The sequence below is a fragment of the Chiloscyllium plagiosum genome, chromosome 4 (genome assembly GCF_004010195.1).
Source record: "Chiloscyllium plagiosum isolate BGI_BamShark_2017 chromosome 4, ASM401019v2, whole genome shotgun sequence".
Classification (NCBI taxonomy): Eukaryota; Metazoa; Chordata; class Chondrichthyes; order Orectolobiformes; family Hemiscylliidae; genus Chiloscyllium; species Chiloscyllium plagiosum.
Window position 1 is genome coordinate 135325767 of NC_057713.1, and position 24756 is coordinate 135350522.

General features: G+C 39.6%; 1 protein-coding gene across 8 annotated transcripts in view; it reads left to right on the forward strand.

Moving 5' to 3' along the window:
- The window catches only part of unm_hu7910 (un-named hu7910), a 225457-nt gene that overhangs the window by 84286 nt on the left and 116415 nt on the right, over nucleotides 1-24756 (forward strand). For 7 of the 8 annotated variants that reach the window (XM_043689310.1, XM_043689302.1, XM_043689307.1 and 4 more), the window contains 9 exons: nucleotides 6545-6637; nucleotides 9787-9855; nucleotides 11231-11302; nucleotides 16540-16593; nucleotides 16793-16843; nucleotides 20965-21009; nucleotides 21093-21143; nucleotides 22408-22458; nucleotides 23589-23633. In XM_043689310.1, coding sequence (XP_043545245.1) covers nucleotides 6545-6637; nucleotides 9787-9855; nucleotides 11231-11302; nucleotides 16540-16593; nucleotides 16793-16843; nucleotides 20965-21009; nucleotides 21093-21143; nucleotides 22408-22458; nucleotides 23589-23633 — 531 coding nt within the window. The remainder of the gene's footprint in view (nucleotides 1-6544; nucleotides 6638-9786; nucleotides 9856-11230; nucleotides 11303-16539; nucleotides 16594-16792; nucleotides 16844-20964; nucleotides 21010-21092; nucleotides 21144-22407; nucleotides 22459-23588; nucleotides 23634-24756) is intronic. The other variant, XM_043689303.1, reaches the window with a different exon arrangement.

The following is a 24756-nucleotide window of genomic DNA, read 5'->3' on the forward strand; positions in this document are numbered from 1 at the left end:
AGAACATTACAGCACAGGAACAGGCCCTTCAGCCCTCCAAACCTGCGTGATCCATATCCTCTATCTAAATCCGTCACCTATTTTCGAAGGATCTGTGTCCCTTTGTCTAAATACGTCTTAAATGACGCTATCGTTCCTGCCTAACCACCTCTGCTGGCAACACATTCCAGGCACCCACCACCCTCTGTGTAAAGATCTTTCCACACATATCTCCCCTAAACCTTTCTCCCCTCACCTTGAACTCATGATCCCTAGTAACTGAGTCTTTCTTGCTGCCCACCCTGTCTACGCCTGTCATGATTTTGTAGGCCTCAATCAGGTCCCTCCGCAATTGCCTTTCCAATGAAAATAATTCTAATCTACTCAACCTCTCATATCTAGCACCCTCCATGCCAGACAACATCCTGATGAACCACCTCTGCACCATCTCCAAAGCATCCACATCCTTTTGGTAATGTGGTGACCAGAACTGTTCACAGTCTTCCGAATGTGGCTGAACCAAAGTCTTATATAACTATAACATGACCTGCTAACTCTTGTACTCAACACCCCGTCCTATGAAGGAAAGCATGCTGCCTTGACCACTCTACTGCCCTGCATTGCCACCTTCAGGGAACAATGGACCTGACCATACAGATCTTTCTGTGCATGAATTTTCCCCAGGGCTTTTCTATTTACTGTATAGTTCACTCTGGAATTGTATCTTCCAAAATACATCACCTTGCATTTGTCCGGATTGAAATCTCTCTGTCATTTCTATGACCAACTCTCCAATCTATCTGTATTCTGCTGCATTCTCTGACAGTCGCCTCCACTGTCTGCTACTCCACCAATCTTCGTGTCATTTGCAAAATTGCTAATGAGGCCCCCTATACCTTCCTCCAAATCATTTATATATATCACAAACAACAGTGGTCCCAGCATGGATCCCTGTGGGACACCACTAGTCACAAGTCCTCATTTTGAGAAGCTCCCTTCCACTACTACTGTCTCCTGTTGCCTAGCCAGTTTTCTATCCATCTAGCTAGAACACCCTGGACCCTATGTAAGTTCACCTTCTTAATCAGCCTACTATGGGGAACCTTATCAAACTCTTTCCGAAAGTCCATGTACATGACATCTACATCCCTTCCCTCATCAATCAACTTGTCACCTCTTCAAAAGAATTCTATTAGGTTTGTAAGACATGACCTTCCCTGCACAAAAGCATGCTGCTTATCACTAAGCCCATTTTCTTCCAAATGGATATATATCCTATCCCTCAATATCTTCTCCAGCAGCTTCCCTACCACTGATGTCAGGTTCACAGATCTGTAATTACCTGGATTATCCCTGCTACCCTTCTGAAACAAGGGGACAACATTAGCAATTTCCCAGTTCTTTGGGAGCTCCCCTGTTTTCAAGGATGCTGCAAAGATATCTGTTAAAGTTCTAGCTATTTTCCCTCTTGCTTCCCTCAGAAACCTGGGATAGATCCCATCCGGTCCTGGGGATTTGTCCACCTTCATGCCTTTTTGAATACCCAACACTTTCTCTCTGTTTATGCCGACTTGACCTAGAGTAATCAAAGATCTCTCCCTCACCTCAACATCTGCCATGTACCCCTCCATGATGAATACTGATGCAAAGTACTCATTAAGAATCTAACCCATTTTCTCCGACTCCAAGTGTATCTTTCCTGCTTTGTCCTTGAGTGGGCTAACTCATTCCCTAGTTACCCTCTTGCTCCTTATATACGAATAAAAAGCTTTGGGGTTTTCCTTAACCCTGTTTGCTAAGGATATCTCATAACCTCTTTTAGCCCTCTTAATTCCTCATTTCAGATTGTTCCTACATTCCCAATATTCTTACAAAGCTTCATCTGACTTCAGTCACTTAGACCTTATGCTTCCTTCGCCTCTTAGCTAGTCTCTCAATTTCACCTGTCATCCATGGTTCCATAATCTTGCCATTTCTATCCCTCATTTTCATAGCAACGTATCTCTCCTGAACTGTCATTCCCTTCAAACAGCTGTTCCCAATCTACATTCCCCAGCTCCTGCTAAATTTTGGTACAGTTGGCCTTCCCCCAGTTTGGCACCCTTCCTTTAGGTCCACTCTCATCTTTGTCCATGAGTATTCTAAAACTTGCGGAATTGTGATCACTATTGCCAAAGTAATCCCCTATTGAAACTTCACCCACCTGGCTGGGCTCATTCTCTAACATCAAGTCCAGAATGGTCCCTTGCTGAGTTGGACTATTGATATACTGCGCTGTAAACCCCTCTGGGATGTACCTTACGAATTCTGCTCCATCCAGACCTTGAACACAGTGAATCCCAGTCAATGTTGGGAAAACTGAAATCTCCCATCATCACCACCCTGTTGCTCCTACATCTATCTATGATCCCTCTGCATATTGTACCTCTATCTCCCGCTCACTGTTGGGAGGCCTGTAGTACAGAACCAACATGGTTACCGCACCCTTCCTAATTCGGAGCTCTGTCTATATTGCCTCACTGCTCAAGCCTTCCATAGTGATCTTCAAAATTTTCTGATTGTGCAATATTACAGGACTTTTATCTTACTGAAGTGATAAAACCAAAATGTATTGTTGTATTGAAAGCTTTATTCACATTTGATTTCTTGAAAAGTTTGTGAAAGAATTATATAGCCCCACTGAAAATTTTAATCTCCTTGACCTTGGTGTTCAAAGTGCTGATGGATTGAAACTCCAATGCATCTGAAAGCAGTTTGTTGCTCCAAGTTAGCTTTTATTCCAGATTTTATTGAATTAACATCCCACCATCTGCAATGATGGGATTTGAGCCCATGTCACCAGAACATTAACCTAAGATTCAGGATTGCTAGGTCCATGGAATTACCACACCACCGCCTTCCCATAATCATGCCAATAGTATTGTTAAACGAATGTATTTGGGTGCCAGTACTAACTATTTAGAGCCAAAGCAATAGTTAATATATCATAGAACAGCAGAAATGCCAGCAATGACAGGTTTGTTTCCATTGTTTCTTCCGAACATTTTCTGTCTGAAACTGACCTTTAGTTTCAACACTGCATTCAGTATCTGGATATTGGTAAGTTGAAGTTTTAGAATGGCTTCTTCTAAAACCTTCAGCTAACTTCTCACTCAATCTCTCTGAATATTATTGGTCATTGTGCCAACTGAGACATTAATTGACTTCAAATCATGGAGTTGGTAGTGAGGAACAATTTTGTAGTGTGACTAATTGTTTTAACATCTTGTAGTTTTATTCCATTAGTTTGTTTATTTAAAGAACTGCATCTTCCATACTGAGCAATTATAACAATTTATTTATTTTCAAATTGTGTATTATATAATGCTGCTGTCAGTTTAACAAACTATTCTATCAGGGCTTTACAAGATTTGGTTTGATATGCTTAGTCAGAAATAAAATAACTTTTGAGGCCCACCATTTTCATCAAATACTGTTTTATTTAAATCTCTGTTGTGAGCTCTGGTCACAATTTCTCAATTTTTCATTATATACAGTGTTGTATGTCAAAGCTCAGCATTTATCGATTGGAAATTAAAAGAGCAAGATAATACAGGTGAAATGTTTGTATAGATTTCTTAGCTGTGATGGCTATAACTATATGGGCCTCATTTATTCCACATGAGAAGATTTGAAAAATATTAATTTTCTTGGCACAACAATAAATAAAAACTGAATTTTTCACCCAACATGTCTCCATTTCTTTGTCAATAGCATTACTGTCACAGTTACTTGCTGTTGTTTGTTATGAATAGTCTGAGAATCATCAGCTGGTGGGGCACAATTTCCTGCTTCTGTCAGCACGTCAGCAGTGAAAATGTGGGAAAAGAAAAGAGCATTCCGTATCTCCACAATATCATTTTCAACATTAGTGATTGGTTCCTCTATTTTACCTCAAACAATAAAACATCCAAACTGTGTTTCTGCTTGAAACTAATGCTGAGGATACACAATAGTTTCTGTAATCAGGTGTTCAGAAGCAAAATAAGTTTATGCAGACATTAACAGAAATTTAATTTCATTTTTATATCAATTGTTTAGCCTTTGTATTCACTCAGCTTGGTTTCTTTAATTATAGAATGTATTGCCTTTTAAGGATAGATTTTGAGGATCTCAATAGTAAGGTACAATTGCTGAAATGTATTAACAGTATTGAAACTGCTGAATGGAACTTCTGCTAAATGACTTGCTACTGGAAAAAAAAAGGTTCGCTTTAAGGTAGCTATGTGTCTAAGGGTATGTGGCCTCATTTGAAAATACGAATGTACTAACGTATGCATTAAGAGCAGGAATAGGCCACCCACTCCCTTAAACATGCTCTTCATAGAATAAGATCAGACACAATCTTATTAAATATTCCTGAAAATCTCTGATAACATTTCACGCTCTTGTTTATTAAAAATTTATTCATGTCTGCCTTAAACAATTCAAAAAGACACGTCATTGAAACACAGTTAGAGTAGAGTTCCGAAAGTTCGTCCTCCTTTTGAGAATTCTCCTTGTGTCTCTTAAATGGACAACACAACTCTGTATTTTGAACAGGTCATCCCTAATCTTTGAATGTTCTCACAGGATGAAACCTCCTTTCCATATTCATCTTGTCAGGACCCTTTTGGATCTTGTGTTTCAATCAAGTTAACTTTTACTCTTCTAAACTCCGGTGGATGCAACTTAGCCTGGCTGACCTTTCCTCATAGGCTGACCTGCCTCATCCAGATGTTGGTCTAGTAAACTTTCTCTGAACTGCTTCTTGTAACCTTCCTCCAATAAGGAAACCAATATTGTGCGCAGTACTTCACTTTTTATAACTGAAGCTTGACCTCCCTACTTTTGTATTCAATTCTCATGGCAATAAAATATACCATTCTATTAGCTTCCTTAATGACTTGTACTTGCAGACTAACCTTTTGTAATATATTCATTTGGATACTCAAATATCTCTGCATCTCAGACGTTTGCAATTTTTCAACATTCAGATAATGTGCCACTCTTATTGCCAAAATTAACTTTTTTTTTATTTTCCGGATTACACTCCATTTGCCAGGTTTTGGCCTATTCACTTCATCAATTTGTAACCTCCTTATGTTGTATTCACAACTTGCTTTCCCATCTACTTTTGTCATTAGCAAATATAGTAACCATTCCTTCAGTCTTTTCATCCAAGTCATTTATATAAATTTTGAAAGATTGAGGTCCCAGCACCTTTGGCATCCCACTTGATACATCTTGCCAACTAGAAAATGACTCATGCCTACTCTGCTTCCTGTTAACTGGCCAATTTTTTATCCATACCTTGGGTAGTAGGTTACTGATCACACCATGAGCTTTTACTTTCTGCTGTTTGTAAAATATCTTATGGAAATCTAACCACAGGGCATTTGCTGGTTCCTGTTTATTCATTTTAGTTCCTGAAAAAAAACTTCAATAGATTGCTTAAGCATGATTTCCCTTCCAGAAAACCATGTGGATTGGATAGTATTGAATTAGCAATATAAGATAACTTGATAACTTGTAAATATGTCAATGATTTTGGGACGAGAGCCATGCAAAATTAATGGTATCCTAAACTACAGAGAGGTGTCACCAGCTAGACAGCAACACATCATTATGCAGTTCTTTTTCCAGCACATAGTTTGCATCTGCACATTCCTTGCCTAATCCACTATTAATCTTTTAAGGCAAGTTCCAGTGATCAGTTTCCAAATCTATTATTAGATTTGCCTTTACTCTGACAGACTTTTCCAATTCCTCCTTTCTTCCTTTATTTCTCCCTTTCCTTTTAATGCATCCCTCCTTTCCATTTATCTCTTCCCAGATTTTTAATGACTGTGTAAACCGGTTCAGGTTTCCTGTTCTTGCATTCCCATCTGTTCTTGAGTGAAATAAAAATTGAGAATTCATTGTCCAGTTTCTCTCAAAATACTTAGTTGTCATCTTTGACAATCACAACCCAAGTCAACAGCATTTGCTGCTTAGAATTGTGTAAAGACATAGTTTTTACTTTCACGTGATTTTATTTTTAGCTAAATGATTTGGGATAATTGGCTAAAAATTGCAGCACTTGATTTCAGTTGAGGTTTTTTAAGCTTGTTCTCCAGAGGCTTGGATGTCCTATACTGGATAGGTTTGCAATGCATTACCTATACCTATTTGGTGAATTTAAGTTTTTGCCAACCGAATGAAGTTTCCTTATCTTTGGATCTTCAAACAGAATTATTTAAATTTGCCATAAATGTCAGTTGTGCACACTGTTTGAATATTTGTGTCTCCTTCACCTTTTCTTGCATGGAATCAAACCTTTGAGCATTCTTTCCAAATCTGTTTAAGAAATGAGTGAAAAGATCATACTTTAAGCATGTCAAGCTGTGCTAATGAGTTGCTTCAGTTGATAGCTGTAAAACGTAGAACCATCTCCAAATGCCACAGCACAATTTGTATGCTTAAAATAGTCTGGTGTATTATGATTTTAAGAAGCTGGACTTGATGCAACATAAGTTTGATGAAATTCTCCGGCATTTGAAAACAGGGTTGAAAGAAGCAGAAGGACCTGTTTCTGCTGAACATTTTGGGAAGAACGAAGAGCCTATTCAGCCATCTGTATACACAGACATAGGAACAGGTAATTTGAGATTCCATTACAGGAAGTCCTATATGATTAGATACTCAAAAATAATTAAATATAGTATAAATGTGCTGGGTAGTTTTTTTTAAAATGGGGGTATAGGATATAAAATGCTGAGTAAATATTCAGTGTATTAAAAATGACAAGCAAAGTTTGAAAGGTGACTAATGTACTGAAGTCAAGTATAAACTAAATCAAGTGCTACAGCTACGTAGCGTAAGGTATAATGAGCTAAAATGCCAATCTCAGACTTTAAACAAACTTGTCAAATTGTCTTTCTGTAAGAACAAAGAAGATAGGAAAAGACCAATCAGCCCCTCAAGCCTGCTCCACCATTCAATGGGATCATGGTTGATCTGACATTCCTCATGTCCGCATTACTATTTTTTTTTTGCCATAACCCTTGATTCTCTAACTGATCAAGAATCTAACTCAGCTTTAAATATGCACAAGGCCTCTGCCCCCACAGCTTTCTGTGGAAAGGTGTTCCAAAGACCGACAACCACGAGAAGAAATTCTTTCTCGTCATGATTGGTGCCCCTTTATTCGAAGACTGTGCCCTCTGGTCAGGACTCTCGAGGGAGGGTAACATCCTGTCAGGATTTACCCCATCGAGTCCCTTAAGCATCCTGTATGTTTCAAGAGATCACACCTCATTCTTCTAACTCCAATGAGTATATTCTCAACATATTTAACTGTTGCTGATAATCCAATTCCTCCATACCAGGGATCATCTCATGAACCTTCTCTGAACTTTCTCCAATGAAATGATACCTTTGCTTAAATAAGGGGACCAAAACTGCTCAGAGTACTTCATTAGATCATAATATTTAGATTTATTGTCTCTCATAACAATACAGTGATTTTTTTTGTCTTATTTGCAAAGTGTCACCATGCTCTGGTGCCATCTTGAAACACAACGCAATGAGATTTTACTGCAGTAGAGTTCATCTTCCTCTCTATCAGAACAGAATTAAGCAGTTTGGCTCATTGAGGCTGTTCCACCATTCGATCATGGCTGATGTGTTTCTCAACCCCATTCGTTTGACTTCTCCCTGAAATTCTTGATCCCCTTACTAGTCAAGAACCTATCTATCTCTGTATGGAATATGCTCAGTACTGTGGCCTCCACAGACTTCTGCGGCAATGAGTTCCACCAATTCACCACCCTCTGGCTGGAAGAATTCCTCCTCGTTTCACCAGCATCTTGTACGGTTACAGTAAGACCTCCCTATTCGTATACTCCAACCCCTTTGAACTAAGGGCCAACATTCGATGAACTTTTCTGATTGTCTGCTGCACCTGTGTGCTAAATTTGTGTTTTGTGCACAAGTATTCCTTCACATTTTTGGTAAACATGTTTTGCTAATAAATTTGTTGTGAGCATAAAAGTTGAACACCTTAGATTTTTTTTTTCCTCTGGGACGCATAACAGGAGCCATATTTTAAACTGATATTACTTTAACATAACAAACTTGTCCTGCCATCTCCATGAGCTAACAAATGGTCAGTGCGGCACACCATATTACCTACATAGGCTGTAAAGCAAAGATAAAGGCTGTTAGACCCATCCAGTTCATATGTTTAAGCTGTACTGGAGCCTATTTCCATCATTTCTTGTCTATACCTACGATTATAACTCTCTTTTGTTTTCCATCATGTGATTTTTTCGTTTCTCCTTAAATGCCCCTCTCATTCCCTTTGACCACGCCCTGTGGTAGGAAGTTTCTCTGGAATTCCCTTGAGGATTTTGTTTTGGTGATTGCCTTATATTATTGATCTCTAGTCGTGTCTTTCCCACAAGAGAAAATATTCTATATCCACTCTTCTCAAAACTTGTCTTAATTTTAAACACCACAATTGGTAAAATATAATGCATGTGTTTTAATATAAAAACAAATATTATGACTTCCACAAAATTATATTATAGCAGCTGTAATATTAAATTCATGTGAAAACCACTCAATCAGCACAAAAGTTCGATGTCATTTTGACAATTCTATCACATTTCATCTGTATTTTGGTGAGAAAGGGGTGATTCCTTCTCATTGATACTGTAAAAGCACTGCTGCTAGAACCTCCAGCTGTATATCTGCACTTGCTTTAGAATTCTGAGGTAAACCTGTGTGACTAAAATGAATTGTCATTTTGAATGCTGTTGCGAAAAATTAATTTCAAACATTCTGTTATTGCACCACTTTGAATCGCATTGAAGGCAAACTGTAAACATCAGATAAATTGTTCTGATTACTCAGGATTTTGCATCTTCAAAAATATTTTGTCATTACTTCTAGATTGTTTGTGATTTTACCAACTGCACGATTTCTGCCTTGGAACTTTACCAAATTTCATTTGGTATCTAATCATCCCGACAGACTCCAGCCTTCTGCTTGGCCTTGCTTGGTATAGCATGAACAGTACCCTCCCTTCAAAGATTTTCTTTTTGCAATCTCTGTCTGCCTAACAGATTGGAAATCAGTGGCTTGTCTTGCACTGACATGGGATACTAAGTGTCAATAATTAAGTTGATTCTTGTTCTTTTCTACCAGTATTCTTCTTGGTTTCCCTTCGTTGGTGTTCATCACTTTGGCTTTTAAATATTTTTACCAAATTATGTTCTATATTTTCTTGATCCAAACTAGCCCATGTTTTGCTTCCATCTGCACTTATATGTTAATTATCAGTGATTGAACATACATCTAATTACAACATTTATTTGAAATGTTTGCTCAGATAAAACCAGTCAAACCTTCAAGCCTGTTTTCAGACATATATACCCTTCTGTTCTACATTGTGTTTCTATCATTTCAATAAATCTTCTGGCTTTTGCTACATTACAGTCGTTTGCTCACCTGCATTCAGCAGAATTGATTGCCTTAAGACTTGTGACCAGTCGAAATTAAAACAGTTGTTTCTAATAGTTAGAGACCAGAGAAACAATTCAAGTGCTATAAACCTCAAATTGGCCATCAGGTTTGTAACTCACCTTTATTAAGATTACCCAGCCTGGAATTAATGTTTAGCAGTGGATTATCAAAAATTAAAGAAGAAGAAAATAAATTACCCAACATTTTGTTCATTACATGCTATTAAGTACAGAACTATTTAAATTGAAGTTGTTTCTATGAGAAAATCTGTTCTTTTAGAGGCTGACAAAGAAGAAACAGAATCCATGCGAGCAGATGTGACTCCGGCACCCCTCAAACGCACACCAGGTCGGTATCTTTGCTGCTTGAAACATTGTTATCCCAAATATTTAAGTAGGATTGATAGACCTGAGCTGTAAAATCAATAAGGTAGGAAACTTGATAGACCTTTGGTAGAAACAACAGATGATTACAATGATGCTAAAAGCGTATGGCCATATATCTGAAAGATTGTAGAAACATAAAATTTTATAAACTATTTGTCATGCCCCTCGTTATAGGCAGTATAATAGATATTAGATTAGATTAGATTACATACAGTGTGGAAACAGGCCCTTCGGCCCAACAAGACCACACCGACCCGCCGAAGCGCAACCCACTCAGACCCATTTCCCTACATTTACCCCATCATCTAACACTACGGGCAATTTAGCATGGCCAATTCACCCAACCTGCACAGTTTTTGGACTGTGGGAGGAAACTGGAGCACCCGGAGGAAACCCACACAGACATGGGGACAATGTGCAAACTCCACACAGACAATTGTCTGAGGCGGGAATTGAACCCTAGTCTCTGGCGCTGTGAGGCAGCAGTACTAACCACTGTGCCACCGAGCCGCCCCTACCTTTTATTCTGTGTAAATCTGACTGTTACATTGTTGAAAATGCATCCGTTTTCAAGAGACGTGACTTCTGGCTATCTTAAGAAGAATTCACAACAGTTCGTTTTCTCTTTGCAAAGGACCCAATGAAAGACCGACCCATTTCAATTAAATATGAAAAGATACTCGCATTTGCTTTTTAGTTTTTGGAGTAGACTGGTATTGAATAGGAGAGTGAGAACACGAATTTTAACATTCAAATACAAATCGCTTTGTATCAATACAGCACATGTTAAAATATTTCTCAAAATCCCAAGGTGCTTCACTGGAGCACCAGCAAATAAAATTTGTTAACTTTTGCACGAGATATTTGGAGAAGTAACCAAAAACCGTTATGTTTTGTGGAGTGAAGAACCAGAGAAGTTTTGAGAAAGATTTCCAGAGTTTAGGGCCTTGACAGTAAAAAGACAAAGCTGCCAGTGGTGCAGTAATAAAAGGTCTGGGAAGTATAAGAGGCCAGAAGTAAAGTGCAGAGATCTGGATGAGTTGTAGGGCTGGAGGAGATTGCAAAGATATTGGGTTCAAAAGTTTCCTTATTGAGACATGTTACATGAGAGATCATATAGCTCAGTAAGTATGTGATCATTTAACAGAATTTTAGAGTTAGTAATAAACCCATACATTTAACTCCATATTTTTTTCGGATATACTTTCAAGTAAGGTGTTTATTAAAGTTTTACAAGAATATAATTTGGTCCTCAAAAGTAGCCGAGCGCACGTTTTGAATGTTGGCATTTGTACAAGTTTTAGACACACACACACATTATTTTTCTCATAATTAAGTAGAAGAGCCACCAATGGAGGAAGGGCCAAATGAATATGAGCAGGATGAAGATTTCAAAGATGCTGAAACAGGTGAGCTTTTGTAAACCTATTCCTGTTTACATAAAATAGATAGGCAACATATCTCATCATATTTCATCCCCATATGAGCAAGACTTTAAGAAGCCAAGAGTTAAGATCCAGTGTATTTTAGCAGGTTTGTACAGTGTATATGTGAGTCTTGCCGTCCAGCAAGATCCCAAGTTAATTTATCTGTTCCTATGTGCATTAAATGTCAGCAGGTGAAGCATCACTCTTGAAGTTACAGTGAAAAGCTAGTTTAGCTTCTCTTGTATTATCCAGATAATTTAATTTGATATTTTGCAGCAGTCTTCATAGTGGAGGATGCTGTAAACATTCCCAAAGATATAAACAATGTGTTAACGAAAGGAAAGGTCATGGAATAGTTTCTATTACAAGGGACAAAGTATTTGACAAACTAATGGGACTGAGGGCAGACAAGTTGCCAGGACCTGCCGTTCCTTTCCCAACAAACTTTAAGGAATTGGCTGCAGAGATAGTGGAGACATTGGTTTGAATATTCCAGAACAATCTATTTCTGGACAGTTCCAGAGGATTAGAAAATTGTGCATGTTATGCTGCTCTCAAAGGGAGGGAGACAGCAGGAAACTGGGCCAGTCTATTTAGAAAAACTTAATGCAGTCAAACAGATTTAATCAATATGCGTTTGTGAAAGGGAAGTAATTTTTTTGACACGCTTGGGTTCTTTGAGGACACAACAAGCCATGTTGTTAAAGGAAACTGATAGCTATAGTGTGTTTGAATTTCGAGAAGGCATTCAATAAGGTAACACACGAATGATTATTAAACAAGGTCAGAGCTCGTGGTACTGTGGATAATGTGAATTAAATTGAATTAGGTTAATAGTCACACATACATGAGTACAGTGAAAAATTTACAAGTTGGTACTTGCAGTACCATCTTAGGTACAAAGGTAGCTAGGTACAGAATCCTTGGTACAAAGCAGAAAAATAAGGAAAGCAAAGTTTTAAAATTTAAAGATTATAGTCCTCCTTACAAAAAGTAGAAAAACAAAGAAATGCAGTTAAGAGTTCAACAATACAGTCCACATGTGCCTGGCATCGCACTTCTCATGCAGGCTTGGTCCTGCACTCCTCATGAGGGCTCGGCTCTGAGCTACTCACGAGGGCGAGGACCCGGCTCCGCACTCCTCGTGAGGGCTTAGGCCTTGCAGGCCCTCACCCCTGTCACCAGCCTAGCCTACTTGCAGTTGCTGCCTTGCAGCCTGTTACTCTTCCTGCCACCACCTCAGGCTGCCTGCTGCTGCACTCCCGTGCTGGTACTGCTGAGTCCCCAGCTGCTTCAGTGCTCTGGATCTTGAAGAAGCAGTGTTGCTGCCAACTGTGCCAGAGTTGTGTCCAGGCACACCAGCTGCCCAATGGCTGACAGTCATAGCTCCCAGCCTCTATAACAGGGCTCTCAACAGAAAGTAAATACAGCAAAGAAACAAATTAAAAATAACTTAAGGGAGACAAATGACTAGAAAAACAGTTGAAGTGGACAAGCTGTGACTCAGGAGCCCTCCTCTGCCGCCATCTTATCCTGGGTTGAGGATCAGTTACCATGCAGAAGACAGAGTCTCGATTAATGGGTATTTTCCAGTTTGGAAAGACTTAACTAACAGAGTGCCACAAGGGTCGGTCCAAGGACCTAAATGATTTACTATCTATATTAATGACCTGAAGACAGGGACAGTGTAATGTATCCAAGTTTTGTACTGAGGGATAACATGTTGTGATGAAATCTGCAATGGTATGTAGATAAATTGATTGTGGGCACAAACTTGGCAAGTGGAGCTTTATGTAAGGAAGTGTGATATCTTGCGTTATGGCAGGAAGAGTCACAAGGCAGAGTATATTTAAATGGAGAGAGGCCCCTCAACCATGCAGCCTAGAGGGATTGGGGTGTTCTAGTGTACGGAAGACAAAGTTTGTTTGCCAGTGCAGCATGTATTCATCATGGGATATGGGCATTGACCATGTGCAAACCTATGATGACTTCCAGGGTTTTGACCCCGGATCAGTGAGATGTATCCACTTGGAGGGGAGTGTGTTGGTGTGATCCCTTAAGGCAAATTATATTTATTGCTAGGTGGCTAGAGTTAAAAATTGGGGCAGCTTCTTACAACTGTGTGCAGTGTGTTCTTCTCAAGTACCGTGTACTGTTTTGTTCTGATTTGAGAGAATATATTGACATTAGAAACAGTTCAAAATAGGTTCACTGGACTTGTTCCTGGGATAAAGCGGTTGACCTATCAAGAACGGCTAAATAGGTTAGTCTTTATTTGTTAGACTCCAGAAGAATGAGTGGTGATCTTGAAGCATTCTTTTGGGACTTGACAAGGTAACTATTGAGTAATATTTCCACTAATGGGAAAGTCTCAAATTAAGGGACATAGTTACAGAATAAGGATTCCCAATGAATTTATTCCCTCACAGGTAGGGAATGTCTGGAAATCTCTACCCTGGTTATGGAAGCTAGATCACAGCAAGCATTTAAAAAGGAGATAGATAGAACATAGAACAATACAGCACAGAACAGGCCCTTCGGCCCACGATGTTGTGCCGAACATTTGTCCTAGCTTAAGCACCCATCCATGTACCTATCCAATTGCCGCTTAAAGGTCACCAATGATTCTGACTCTGCCACTCCCACAGGCAGCGCATTCCATGCCCCCACCACACTCTGGGTAAAGAACCCACCCCTGACATCCCCCCCTATACCTTCCACCCTTCACCTTAAATTTATGTCTCCTTGTAACACACTGTTGTACCCGGGGAAAAAGTCTCTGACTGTCTACTCTATCTATTCCCCTGATTATATAGATCTTAGAAGTACCAGGAGTTGGTAAGGGCTTTGATGAACTCACGTGGCAGAGTTGAGGCCAGGGCAGATCGGTCATAATAGAATAGATTTGTGGGATGGGCTTGAGAGACTGAATGGCCTATGCTTGCATGTCTTCCAGTGATCAGCTTACATAGATCCAGAAGATTGGGACTATTTCCTTGGAGAAGGGATTTGATATTCAAAATCACCACGGTCTGAAAAATGGAGATGGAGAGAAATTGTTCTCATTGGTAGATGGCTCAAGAGCAAGAATGCACAGATTGGGGGTCATTGGCTCAGTTAAAAGTGGGGGCATGAGGGAAAATCGTTTGTACACAGTGATTGAGATCTGAAGGGCACAGCTTATGGTGGAGGCAGATTCAATCAAAACAATCAAGTAACATTGCTCTGCAAAGGAAGAATCTGCAGAATTTGGGGTAAAGGCAAGGCAGGGATAAGTTTCTCCTTTTGAGAATTGACGATGGTATGATCGGTTGAATAACCTCCTTGTATATTTCAAAAGTTGTGTGTTTTGAGAGAGATATGAGAAATTTGGAATGGAAATATATGTCCAAAAACATCTCGCAGCTGAAGGAATAGTTACCTTGATGTAGTCATTCAGGCAAAAGTGATAATTAAGTTCTGTGCAGCTGGATCCCACTTCATCCATGGATAATTGACAAGGTGATCACATTTGTTGGGACTAATTGAGACATTAGTAGACCTGACCCTGCTCCTCTTTGAGTATCATGGAATTTTTGTGACAACTCTGATAAAGCAAGGCCTTTCTGCTGCCTTATGAGCGTAAAGGATTCTCATCACGACTTAAAATAAATCGCGGGGAGTTCTTGGTGTCATGGTTGATATTTATCCTTCAATTAATACCAAAATATACATGGTTGTTAATAGATGACCATTTGAGGGAGCATGCCACACTTCCTACATTACACCAGTTCAAGACTTAAAATGTCTTTCATTAACTCGAAAAACTTCAGGATGTCCTGAGATTATAAAAGCCATCCTAGAAATGCCAGTCTTTTTGCAGTAGACAGGCAGGAGGCTGGAAGAACACAGCGAGCTAGGCAGCATCAGGAGGGGGAGAAGGCAAAGCTTCTGGTGTAAGTCTTTTTCAGGACCAAGGGTAGGTGTCAGGGGCAGTTTGGTGGAGTGACAGCTAGAGGGTACGACCTGGTTGGTAAGTGGTAGGAATGAATCCGGTTGGTGGCTGGGAGCAGTGGTAGGGAGGGAGAAGGGGTTGGGAAGTGAGTTGGATGGGGAGGGAGGTTATTTGAAATTGGAGAACTTAGTATTAAGTCCTGCGGACTGTATGCTGCCCAGATGAAAGATGAGGTGTTGTTCCTCTAGTAGGCACTGTGGTTTGTTTTGTCAATGCAGGAAGTCAAGGATGGTCATGTTGGAAAGGGATGATTGGGGAAATCGAAATGGGCAGTGACTGGGAGGTCTGGTCAACCCTTGCAGTTCCAGCTGCGAGGCTCGGTGAGCCATTCCCTAACTTTACATTCGGTCTCTCAGATGTAGAGTACTGATTCAGTAAACTAGGTTGGAATAGAGGCAGCTGAAACCGTCTCACCTGGAGGACTGTTTGGGACCCTGGATGGAGGTGAGGGGTGTGGGCGGGTGGGGAATAAGGATTTGGTGGGCTTACCAAGGACTATCTGAGTGAACGGTCCTTGCGGAAGGCAGTGAGCTGTGGGGAGGGAAAAGTTCAGATGTTCTTGGTGGTGGGGTCTAGTTGGAGTTGGTGGAAGTGTTTAAGGATGATGCAAGAGACTGATGGGGATGTAGGTGAGGACAGAGGAGACTCTGTCTTTACACAATGCATTGCTTCCTCTGAAGGGTAGACTAGATTGTGTTTATCACTGACTGCAGTTTAACATGATGAAAGAAGACTGCTCTGGAGACGTAAAAGGACAAGATTGTGGATAGAGTTTGGTGTTGGTGATGCACGAGATGGTCCTAAAGATGATATGATACACATCTGGGATAGGGAAATTATTATAGAAAGGTATAATCATCTGTGACCGTGCAAGGGACAATGGAGGCATCCACTGAAAGATAAAAATTGAAAGCCATTAAGAGGAGTGTAGAAACTGAAGCTGATTGTGAGAGAAATCAAAAGCTTGAAGAATTGAGGAGATGTTCCCAAGAGGGAGTAATAAATAATAGTTCTTGATCATCTTGATCATCTTGTCTGTTCTTTTCAATAGTGTGTTTAATGCTGCATTCCCTCTGGGTTGTACATGTGATTGATGAAACATATAAATGTAAATGCAGATGCTTATACGGTGGTTTGCTTCGAGATGAAGAAATTGAAATCTGTGCTTGCGATTCAATTTTAATAATCTAGTAATAGAATGCAAGGTTCTGCTTTCCGTTTGCAGATGAAGTTAGAGATGAAACAGTTGAGCCTGAACCTGTGGAAGCAGACACTCGAGGTTTGTACATCACTTTTAATTACTTAATTAAAATATCAACATTCCGTTCCTTAAATAGAATTCTTCTTGAGTTTAAAGTGGTAGAAGAGGAGATCATGCATTTATGTGCAAATATCTTTACTGATTATAAATACTCTGTGATTGTTTCAACTGGATGTTGTATCCTCGATTTTAATAAATCGGTGAATCTCTTTTATAGAAGAGTCTGAGTATATGGAAGAGGAAGTGTCTGAAGGATCGGAGGTTCTAGGTACTCCATGCAATTTTATTTATATTAATTTATTTAGTGTAATAATTTCTGTTGGTAGGAGAGCATTACATGGTGCTGGATAATGGAATACTTGAATTGTGACTTTGAGATGCTGATTTTCCTTTGTGCCAAAGATCCATCTTTTCGACTGTCACAATATGCAATTTGCTAAACAGGCAGTGTATTTCTGTCAACAGAAGTGAAGTTAACAATTCAGTTTGTCTGTCTTTGCAACAAGGGAGTGATGCAAGGTACAAAAATTGAAAGATGATTAACATATTTGGTAGAATCATGTGCATTTGATTAACTTGTCCAGTCAGATACTAACTTAAAATAAGAGTGTCTATAATGCAGCACCTGGGATGAGCCCAGAGAGCTCCATAAAGTACACATAGCTTTGAGATATGAAGTTAGTAAAGAGCTGTCCTAAGTATTGTCTCATTCTGAATATTTTGTTGCTCTTGCCTGTGTGAATATATGTTCTTGTAAATTATTCCACAAGTAATGGCACTCAGTGAAGTTTTAATCAATGATTATACATGTAAAATAACTTAGCAATTCCCATTCTAGTAACTTAATTGGATGAGTTAATCGCTTATTTCATTCTAAAGTGTCCTTTAAGGACATGATCCTTTGGGGACACAAGCAGAATACTACAGAAACTGAAAATCTAGAATAGAAAAAATACCTGCTGCAAATAATGATTTAAGTGTGGCAGCATCTGTGGAGAGAGAAATAGTTAATTGTGTTTGATCTTTGATCTATCAGAACTGGACCAGGACCAGTGCATGGTCATAGACTTGAATTGTTAACTCTTTCTTTCCTCACCGATACTGCCAGATATGATGAGTATGTTCCAGCATTTATAATAGCTGCTAAATCAATGAGACTTCATCATTGAATGTTCACTTTTCTAGTAAACAAAACTGATTTTTCCATGGAACATTTCAATGGAAATAAAACAGATTTTTCCAGCCTCCAAAACTAGTTTCTCTCATAAGAGCATAAGTACTAGGAACAGGAGTAGGTGATTCAGACCCTTAAGCCTGCTGCACTATTTCACGCAATCATGGTTGATCTCATCTCTGTTTCAACTCCACTTTCCTGTCTGTTTCTCATAACCCTTCACCCAATTAGAAATTAACAACTAATCTGTTTCCTCCTCAAATTTATTCAGTGCCTAGCATCCACCCCACTCTGGGGTAATAAATTCCATAGAGTTGAGACCCTTTGAGTGAAATAATTCTTCCTCATCTCTGTTTTAAATCTGTTACCTCTTATCCTATAATAATTACTGGTTATAGAGTCATAGAGATGTACAGCATGGAAACAGACCCTTTGGTCCAACCCATCCATGCTATGAACCTGCACTCCAAGGTCTCTTTGTTCAGCCATTCAACATTTCCCCACAAGGGGAAACATCCTCCCTACATCTACTTTCTCAGTCCCCTTTAGCATCTTATATACCTCAATTAAATCTAATCTTATATACCTCATCCTTCTAAACATGTGTATTGACCTCATTAGATACGTTTTTCATCTCTGAATAACGTAGTGATCCATCTTTGAACTGCCTCCAATGCAATTACAACCTTCCTCAAGTAAGAGCACCAAAGTTGTATGCGGTGCTCCAGATGTGGTCTCACCAATACTTTGTATAGTTGCTGCGACACTTCTCTCCTATAATACTCCATTCCTTTAGCAGTAAATGCCAAAATTCTTTTTACACTTCTGTTCACTGTATCCATAAATGTACAGTCAGTCTGCATTGTGATGTTTAGGTCAACCTCGTCACAGTACGTCAGTTCAAGAAGCTCTAATAAATTTGTCAAATGTGAATTCCCTTTCTCAAAAACAACTCTTTCTGATTACCTTGAATTTTTCAAAGTGCCCAGTTATAGCTCCCTCCATTCTAGCATCTAACACCCAGCATCTTCTCTGTGAAAAGCTATGTGTTTCCTGTCTTTCTCCCCTCTTGAATAGTCGATTTACATTTGCTACTTTCAAAACTGAAGGAACCTTTCCAGAATAAAAACAAATTTCAACTTTCAATTAACCCTCCTTTGTATCTGCTCCTGTTGCATAGCAACCATCATTTTGTTGGGTCTTGAACACATCTTCGATATTTTGCTGCATTAAGTATAGTTTATAAAGTTTTGTTGATTGAAAGTGATGACCAATATGCTGGCTATTGCAGAACATTACAGTGCAGTACAGGCCCTTCGGCCCTCAATGTTGCACTGACCTGTGGAACCAATCTGAAGCCCATCTAACCTACGCTATTCCATTTTCATTCATATGTCTATCCAATGACCATTTAAATGTCTTTAAAGTTGGTGAGTCTACTATGTCCCTACTACCAAGTAAAGAAATTACCTCTGACATTTGTCCAAGATCTATCACCTCTCAATTTAAAGCTATGACCCCTTGTGCTAGCCATCGCCATCCGAGGCAAAATGCTTTCACTGTCCACCCTATCTAATCTTCTGTGTGTCTCAAGGGGTCACCTCTCAACCTTCTCTCTAACAGCCTCGAATCCTTCAGCCTTTCCTTGTAAGACCTTCCCTCCATACAAGGCAACATTCTAGTAAATCTCCTCTGAACCCTTTCCAAAACTTCCACACGCTTCCTATAATGCGGTGACCAGAACTGTACACAATACTCCCAAGTGCGGCCGCACCAGAGGTTTGTTCAGTTGCAGCATGATCTCGTGGTTCTGAAACTTGATCCCTTTCAAGCATCTATGTACCTGGACACTGAGATCTCTCTGCTCATCTACCCTACCAAGAATCTTACCATTAGCCCAGTACTCTGCATTCCTTTTTCTCCTTCCAAAGTGAACCAACCTCAAACGTTTCCATATTGAACTCCATTTGCCACCTCTCAGCCCAGCTCTGCAGCTTATCTATGTCTGTGTGTAACCTACAACATCCTTAGTCTCTATCCACAACCCTACCGACCTTGGAGGCATGGTGCCTCAGTGGTTAGCACTGCTGCCTCACAGCACCAGAGACCAGGGTTCGATTCCAGCCTTGGGTGACTGTTTGTGTGGAGTTTGCACATTGTCCCTGTGTCTGCGTGGGTTTCCTCTGGTGCTCCAGTTTCCTTCCACAGTCCAGAGATGTGCAGGTTAGGTGAATTGGCCGTGCTAAAATGCCCATAGTGTTAAGTGCGTTAGTCAGGGGTAAATGTGAGAAATGGGTCAGGATGGGTTGTTCTTCAGAGGTCAGTATGGACTTGTTGGGCCGAAGGGCCTGTTTCCATGCTTAGGGAATCTAATATAATCTAACATTATTGTCATTTGCAAATTTACTAACGCATCCTTCTATGCCCTCATCCAGATCATTTATATCAATAACAAACAGCAGTGGACCCAAAACAGATCCTTGTGGTACACCACCAGGATGAATATTTCCCATCAACCACCACCCTCTGTCTTCTTTCAGCTAGCCAAGTTCTGATGCAAACTGCAAAATCCCCTTCAATCCTATGCCTCCGTATTTTGTGCAATAGCCTACATGGGGAACCTTATCAAAACGCCTCACTGAAATCCATATACATCACATCAACCGCTGTACCCTCATACTCCTGTTCACCTTCTCAAAGAACTCTATAAGGTTTGTGAGACATGACCTACCCTTCACAAAACCATGGTAACTATTCCTAATCAACTTATTCCTTTCTAGATGATGATAAAACCTATCTCTTATAACCTTTTCTAACACTTTATCCATAACTGAAGTAAGGCTCACTAGTCTATATTTACCAGGGTTGTCTCTACTCCCCTTCTTGAACAAGGAGACAACGTTTGCTATCCTCCAGTCTTCTGGCAGTATTCCTGTAGACAATGAGGACATTAAGATCACAGCCAGAGGCTCTGCAATCTCCTCCCTGGCTTCCCAGAGAATCCTAGGATAAATCTCATCCGGCCCAAGGGACTTAGCCTTGTACTTGAGCCTTTTATTAGTATCTTTCTCTTTTAGAGGATTCTAGGCCTGAAGTTTCAGTTGTACCAGAAGACACAATTCTAGGTAGTTATTACATATCTGTCATCCATATAATCATCAAAAATGTGGTGAAAAGTCATTAATGTTACAGAAACACTTTTTATTTCCCTTCAGAAACATCAGAAGTGACTGAGGAAGATGTTGATGATATTGTTTCAGGTTTGTGCCTTTACCTGTAAACATATGAACTTTAACCACGATGCGTGATCGCTCATATATTAACCTGAAGCTATTTGTCATAGATGATGCCAAACTTCAGCCTGAAGAGGTGGTGTCTGAACAAGAAAGTGCAGGTATATATTATGGTCCATGATCTAATTGGTACTGTACTTGGATATCTCTTGCAAAGTGATTGATTGTCCCTTTTCCACCATCATTATCATTTTTGGGTTTGGGCCATGGACTTGCATTGGATTGGCCCACGAATATACACCACATCAACAACCGCATAGTCTGAGAATTAGCGATGAGAAATGTTAGGAAGCACTTCTACGTGCACAGGTTGAGATAAGTTTGGAACACTACTCCACAAATGGCAGTGAATTAATTATTAATTTTAAATCAGAGATAGGAAGTCTTTCTTGAAGCAAATGCATTAGAGGATATGAGCCAAAGGCAAGTGTGTGCAGTTCGATCACAGATCAGCCATGCTCTCGTTAAATGATGAAAATAGGTTCAAAGGGCTGAATGATCTACCTCTGTTCCTATGTTAAGCATCATTAATCTCCCTTTGTTCTGTGACACTTCTGATCTTCAATCTCCCTTAATAATTCCCCGCTCTGCCCTTCAGCCCTACACCTTTACTGTCTATTCAATAGCATAAATGTGGTACATATTTCTGATGCACAATACCATCTAAGGTGGCTGGAAGGAACAGTTAGTGTATACATGAAGTTGTCAGAATGTCCTTCCATGTGCATAAAGTGTGTTAATATTCCAGCTGGTATCTGTTTGGTAATTTAGGTTTTGATGGCTTTCCTTGTACCCTAGCTTGAAGTCAGTGAACTGAAAATTACTGGTCAAGAAAGTGCTAACTGACTAGATGTGTGTGACTGCACTGACCCTGAGCTCGTTTAATCTGTACAATATCCCTAACCAATCCCCACCCACGTCACATTCGAACAAAACATTTAATCCTGTGCATATAGTGCTTCACCTATTGGTAATGGTGGCCTTAGTCCAGCAAGAAAAGACCAATGACTTTTCCACCATTCAATTTCCAGTCAAAAGGCATTAGTCTTGAAAGCATTAGCTCAGTTTCTTTCCGCACAAATGCCGCCAGACTTTAGTTTCTCCAACACTCTTCATAAAAGTTGACATTCTAATTAAAAACTTCATGATTTGTTCCTTCTAATTTGAAGATTATTTTCTTGTCTGTCTTCATGATGGACTTAACCTGACGTGGGAAGAAATCATTACATGTACCCCAGGTATTTTGATATAACTCTTTTCATTACCATATCACTTATACATCTACATATTCTGAATTAGGATGATGCATGTAGTTAGACAATGCTACTTTGACTTTCAGCACGGTACATTTGTTACTTTTTTCAGGATTGTATGAATCTGAAGTTGAAGATTTCTCTGACCAAGTGGACCAGGAAGGTAGTACATGCTTTGTTTACGTACTTATTGCACAGCTATTTATGTTCAGTGGTTTATAGCTTTTAATTGCTTCTGATAAGAATAAACCTGGTCCGTTCACATGGGTATTCCAAGAGAAAGATTTATTTTGTTATTGGGGTGTGTTGAAAATTCTACTTTGTCATTCTCTCCGCTGCTCTTTCTAAATATTTAATTGGATGAATAGATTCGGTATCCATTGGGAAGTCGTATTCTGGACGTTTAAAATGTAGTTTGAACTTTTTAAAATTGGTCAACTTTATTTTATGTGTGAATGACTTTTTTTTGGTTTTTTAGTAAAGTGCGGTAAGACAAGGGCAGCAGTTTGATTAGTTGTGGGAGTGTCCGTGGTTCAGGAATTTGAATCAGTCTTGAGTTCTTGACACCAGGTTACTACAGCTAAATTTCAAGAGGCATTGAGCTTTATTGTGTGAGCATGATCAGTGGTAGAGCACACTCTCTAAATAAGAGATTGTAATGTGACATTTTATTGCAGAGCCTTGGGAACAAAATGCCAGCTGCTTTTGCAGTGCAGTGATGAGGAACTGCTACCCTGACTGAGGTTTTGTGTCTCTAATGAGACATTACACACATGCCCAATTTATCTCTTTGAATGGGCATAAAAGGCCACATGACTGCAGAACACTTGGGCAGAGATTTCTAAAGATTCAGAATTCTGAGTAAAGAAATTTCTCCTCATCTCAGGCCTAAAGCATGCCTCATTGTTCTAGCAACCCATCTACCCCATCATGGGAGACCATTCCACGATTCCATTCCATCCACATCTCTGGAGCAAAAACAATGAATGAGAGGTCATCTGTTGGCTAAGGGTTGTTTATCTGCCCTTTTCATGCAATTCTCAGTTCCCCACTATAGCATTTGGTGTCATTTTGCCTACTTAATTTACAGTCAATGCAAAACTACTAACAGAAAACCACAGCCTGGATGCAAAGATAATAAAAAGCTGCTGCTGCTGTTTAGCCATTAGGAGCAAAAGTTGGCTCATATTCTAAAATTAAACAAACTTTTATATATAAATTCTTGGGGACAAACTAGCTTTTGGTTGTCAGATATGATTATGCCACTTGTTAAATCCTATATTTTACTTGCAGATGAAATGGATGAAGAGCTGTCGGAGAGCGATAAATTTACTGAAGGTAAATATGACTTGTAGTACAAGTTTGTACATTCACCACTTTTGTTTTATTGTCCTTTTAATTGGTGTCGGTGTTGTGAAATTGTTGAGCAGTAGTGACCTTTCACCTTATTGATGGTACACTGCAGTGCAGACTGTTCCATGATTGGTATTGTACCATGTAAATACATAAATTGGTATAGTAAATTATACAGTAGAAAAATAATCAATAATCTCCCCTTTATATTTGTTCTTTGCTTCTTCCTTATTCTGTCTTTTTACAGTTTGCCTTCCATCTCACTCTTGTTCTTTCCTCTTTTACGTAACTGCTTGACTCATTCCCCCCTACTGCATTGTCAGTTACAATTTATCTTACATTTTCTAACCCTCAATTTCTGTAAAACTTACTGTCCCATCTCCGTAATTGTCTCCAGTGTCAAGTGTGTTCCTTTATGAACTTACCCAATGAAGTGCAGATTGGATATGGCCTGGTTTTGGTTTCACACTAACATGGATCCCAGACTAGATTCAAGTTTGTCCTTGTGACATTGCACAGAAGAAGTGAACATTGAGGCTATGAAAGTTCTTAGATGAAAGTGAACTAGAATTGCTGGGAAATGGACTTTGTTAAAATGGGGCATAAATGCTGAGCAACATCTAACTTTAGATTTTTTTTTACCTAAAGCTTGTCTGACCGTAGTAAGCTGAAACAATATTTTTGCCGTCAGAATGTAATATGCTATAAATATAATCTTATGTTATCATGAATCGTGGAATTCAATCATACCGAAACATTGTCCATCATATTAAGTATCCCCCTGCCCCCCCGCCGGTTCGCACTCTGTGTGTCTCTCTCTCTCTTTCTCTCTCGTTCTCTCTCTCGTTCTCTCTCTCGTTCTCTCTCTCGTTCTCTCTCTCGTTCTCTCTCTCGTTCTCTCTCTCGTTCTCTCTCTCGTTCTCTCTCTCGTTCTCTCTCTCGTTCTCTCTCTCGTTCTCTCTCTCGTTCTCTCTCTCGTTCTCTCTCTCGTTCTCTCTCTCGTTCTCTCTCTCGTTCTCTCTCTCGTTCTCTTTCTCTTTCTCTTTCTCTTTCTCTCCCCCTCTCTCTGCCCTGATGTGAATTCTCCCACATTTCAATTATTGTGTGA